Source organism: Adiantum capillus-veneris, chromosome 2, assembly GCF_014529385.1.
Source record: "Adiantum capillus-veneris isolate H3 chromosome 2, ASM1452938v2, whole genome shotgun sequence".
Classification (NCBI taxonomy): Eukaryota; Viridiplantae; Streptophyta; class Polypodiopsida; order Polypodiales; family Pteridaceae; genus Adiantum; species Adiantum capillus-veneris.
Window position 1 is genome coordinate 127744502 of NC_140932.1, and position 4107 is coordinate 127748608.

General features: G+C 44.1%; 1 protein-coding gene across 1 annotated transcript; it reads left to right on the top strand.

Moving 5' to 3' along the window:
* Nucleotides 1-1314: 1314 nt before the first annotated feature.
* On the top strand, nt 1315-3374 carry LOC147463592 (alpha-L-fucosidase 1-like). The gene is made up of 3 exons (XM_086489706.1): nt 1315-1964; nt 2076-2315; nt 2439-3374. The coding sequence occupies exons 1-3, from the start codon at nt 1381-1383 to the stop codon at nt 3118-3120; spliced, it is 1506 nt and encodes a 501-aa protein (XP_086345832.1). The 5' UTR covers nt 1315-1380; the 3' UTR covers nt 3121-3374.
* Nucleotides 3375-4107: the final 733 nt, after the last annotated feature.

Sequence of the window (4107 nt, forward strand, 5' to 3'; positions counted from 1 at the left end):
TATTTTCCCTCCTTTGGATCCCTACTGTGGCCGGTCTGCTAACTTAACCAATATTCTAGCTTTTTCTCCCTTGGCACTTCCCCACATTAAATGATCAGTTTAATATGAGAAAATCATTTAGGAGAATTAGATATTGATTATTATGACAATAGAAGGTCCACTAGTGGCTATGTTTTCACATTTGCTAGGGGTTCAATATCATGGAGATCTGGTTTGAAAGATTGCATTGCTCAATCAACCACTGAGGTAGAATATGTGGCCGCCTCTGAAGCTTGCAAGTAAGCTATTTGGCTTGCTCGTCTAGTGGGAGATTTGTGCTTAATGATGAGCTTCCGATATTGCATTGTGACAGTCAAAGTGTTATTCAACTAGCACAAAATCCTATGTTTTTTGCGAAGACAAAGCACATTGAGATCAAATATCATTTCATTCAAGAGATGCTCAAGGACAAGTGCATCCAGCTTGTCAAAGTGTACACACATGACATCCTGATGACCTTCTCACAAAGGATTTACCTTGCATACTGTCGTGACTTGATGGGCATTTGGTAGAGCCATCATACTCTACTTAACCTTTTCTATGCATATTGGCACATTGGCTTTTAAGTGGGAGGTTGTTGGGGACAAAGGTTATTAGGCCAATACCATCATAGACTAACCGTTCACTAACCCTAATCTCTAATCTCATTGAGATCTCATTCTTTCTTATTGATAATATAGAACAATAAGGACCTTACACATAGTGTGAGAAGAAGCTCCAACTCTTTTCTCGAAACTCTAACCTCTCATCCCTTGCATCCCTTTCGCATTGCCCACTCATCAGCACTTCTTTATTGGTTGGCTTGTTCTTTGGTGGAACACGCTCCGGATCCTGTTTTTACTTTTGTTTGGTTCGTGTGCTTCTACTGATCCTTCGACTGACTGGTGGATATGTGAGGGCGGGGTGGCAACCCCTCTGGCAAGGTGGCTCCCACTTGCAGGTTGGTGTTCTCATATACTCAGCTTTATTTGGTTTACGTTTGTATCTGTGGGGTGGCTCTCTATAAAGCTGTACGATTGCGTCCATGGCTCTGTGTGAACATGGCTTCTCTGTAAATCTTTTTTTGTCAATATATTAACTCACAATATGTGAGTGTTGCAAACCCAAAAAAAAAGAACAAATTGTTAAAATGCTAATGCTGGCAGTGGTTAAGGTGGATGTAAGGACCAATGGTACGTCAAAAAAAACAACGTGAAAAGTAAAAGACGAAAGTGACATCGAGCAGCGAGCAGCGAGCTGTTGTCACGAGAAGGGTGGAAACTGGTTAGAGGTACCCATGTGTATCTGTGTGTGTTGAGAGAGAGAGAGAGAGAGAGAGAGAGAGAGATTCTGTTGTTTACAATGGTGAGGTTTACGATGCCCAGAGGGCCTGCAGGCAGCTTGCTTTGGAGAGTTGTGCTTGCATTAACGTCCCTGTGGCTATGGCTATCAAGCCCCCTGCTACAATGCGCCGCAACTTATACCTCCCTTCCACCGTTGCCTCTACTCCCAATACCCACATTCTCTCAACTTCAGTGGCAAAAGAGAGAGATGGTGATGTTCTTCCATTTTGGCATGAATACCTTCACAGACTCAGAGTGGGGCTCAGGCAAGGAGGACCCTCGTCTCTTCAACCCCTCCGCGCTTGACACAAAGCAATGGGTGGCCGTTGCGAAGGCGGCAGGCGTGTCCCTCGTCATCCTCACCGCAAAGCACCATGATGGCTTCTGCCTTTGGCCCTCCCTCTACACTCGCCACTCTGTCCGCTATTCCCCGTGGAGGCGAGGCCGCGGCGACGTGATTGCTGAGCTCGCGACCGCCGTAGGGGAGGAAGGCATCGACCTTGGCTTGTATCTTTCTCCATGGGACAGGCATGATCCCAGATATGGCAACACTTTGCTCTACAATGAGTATTACATGGCTCAGCTCCATGAGCTCCTCACTAGGTAGAGATTTCATAAGCAAAAATGCATACACATGCATAAGCTCATACTTCTCTGCTTGCTCGAATAGAGAGAGCCCAATGCATTTCAACTTGTTCCTTGCGCTAATTGCAGATATGGAGAGATATCAGAGGTATGGTTTGATGGAGCAAAAGGACAGAATGCGCCAAAGATGCGGTACATGTTCAAGCGGTGGTTTTCCACGGCACATCAGCTGCAGCCTGCCATCAACATCTTCTCCGATGCAGGACCGGATGTGCGATGGGTGGGTAACGAGAATGGCTCGTGTGGGCCCACTTGCTGGTCCCTCTTCAATGCATCTCATGCTCAAATTGGCATTGGAGCTAATCCTAAGTAAGACTGATGTTGCCATTGCCATTCCTTGAAAGGCATGCATGATGTCTTACACACATGCGTACACACACACACACCTCAAACAAAAGGACTCTCTTATCAGCTTATTTTATGTTCAAACAGGCTTTTAAATAGTGGAGATCCTCATGGAGTGAATTGGGTGCCTCCAGAGTGTGATGTCTCCATAAGGCCAGGCTGGTTTTGGCACAAACATCAACACCCAAAAACACCGACGGAGCTTCTCGACCTCTACTACAACTCTGCGGGAAGAAATTGTGTGCTCCTCCTAAATGCTCCCCCCAATTCTAGTGGGTTGCTTGCCCCTGAGGACATACACGCCCTCCTCTCCTTCAAGCAAATGAGGGATTCTATCTTTGCTTTCAATCTAGCTTCCAATTCCACATCACAAATACATGCTTCTAGCCATAGAGGCCGCCCATTTCACGCCTTAAACGTCATCGATGGCCGCTCAGACACCTTTTGGGCGGCGGCACAAGGCCGCATTTACTCCACCATCACTCTTACATTCAAATGTCCCATTGCATTCAATGTTATAGAGCTCAAAGAGCCAGTTGAGTTGGGCCAAAGAGTGGCTAAGTATCTTGTCAGAGCGAGGGAGAACAACAAATGGAGGCTGTTTAGCACGGGCACGACGATTGGCTTTCGAAAGTTGGACCGCAATTGCACAGTGAAGGCAAGCCATGTTCAGCTAGTGATTCACAAAGCTCGAGCCGAGCCTCTTCTTTCGACGTTTTCCCTGTACCATGACCTTGTCTCAAAGCCCTCTTCCTTTTGTTCTTCCTAGTAGCATATTGACTCTTGCAAAGCCACAGTAAGTGCGACGCCATGGTGCTAATGCCAAATAACCCATCGAAAGCATCTCATGAAGGTCTGATTATTCAATATACATGCTACTTGTATGTAGATACATGTCAAAGGGAGTGCAGGAATGAGTATGTGTGTGCCCGCGCGTGTGCATGCGAATGCACGTGCTCTTGCTCTCATGTGCAAGTATTCTCTGTTGTTCTCTCTCAGACAAATTTTGCTCCTTTTGTCCTCTGTAGCTGTGGCATGCAATCTAGTTTAGTCACTAAGGCTGAAGCTTTCTGCAACTAATTCAGAATAAGGCAGCTGCATTATTGAAACAATTACATGCACCTTTTCAACTTGAAGGGCTCTTAAATTGGTGGGTTCACTTCAAATAAAAAATGTCTCAAATTTTTGCAAGAAGGATTTGAGGCCAGGTCAAATTTAACTATTTTTTTAGCCGAGAAGTTTAAATATGGTTTTCATAGAAATGGATTCAAAGCCGGATCGATAAAATCATTTTCCCGAGCTACCCTGCTTGCTACTGACTTCATCCAAAAACTAGTTGCTTTATTTCTAGCTGAAAGCCCTTTCTATGGCACCAGTGCTGTAGATTAATTTTTTTTAAAGAACTTGAAAAACCTACACATGGACAAGTTTAGGGATAAATGAAAATTTTTGAAGGTTTTCACACTCAATTTCTTACATTTTTGAAGGTTCTCACCTTAAATTCAAAGGTAAATTTCGAAATATGTAGGTGGGATTACAATAGACCTGGTTTTTTTTATAAAATTATTTGCACTATTCTATGCATAATTGGCATTACTTGTCCTTGCTCTAAACTTGTTAGAAGCACAAGCATCAATAAGCATCTCTTCTTGCAGAGGAAAAGCATTGTCTAATTGTGTACATATTGCTATAGGTTTTGTCAAGCAAAGCATATATGTGTATCTTACCTCTTGATGCATGGTCAAATAAGTGTGTT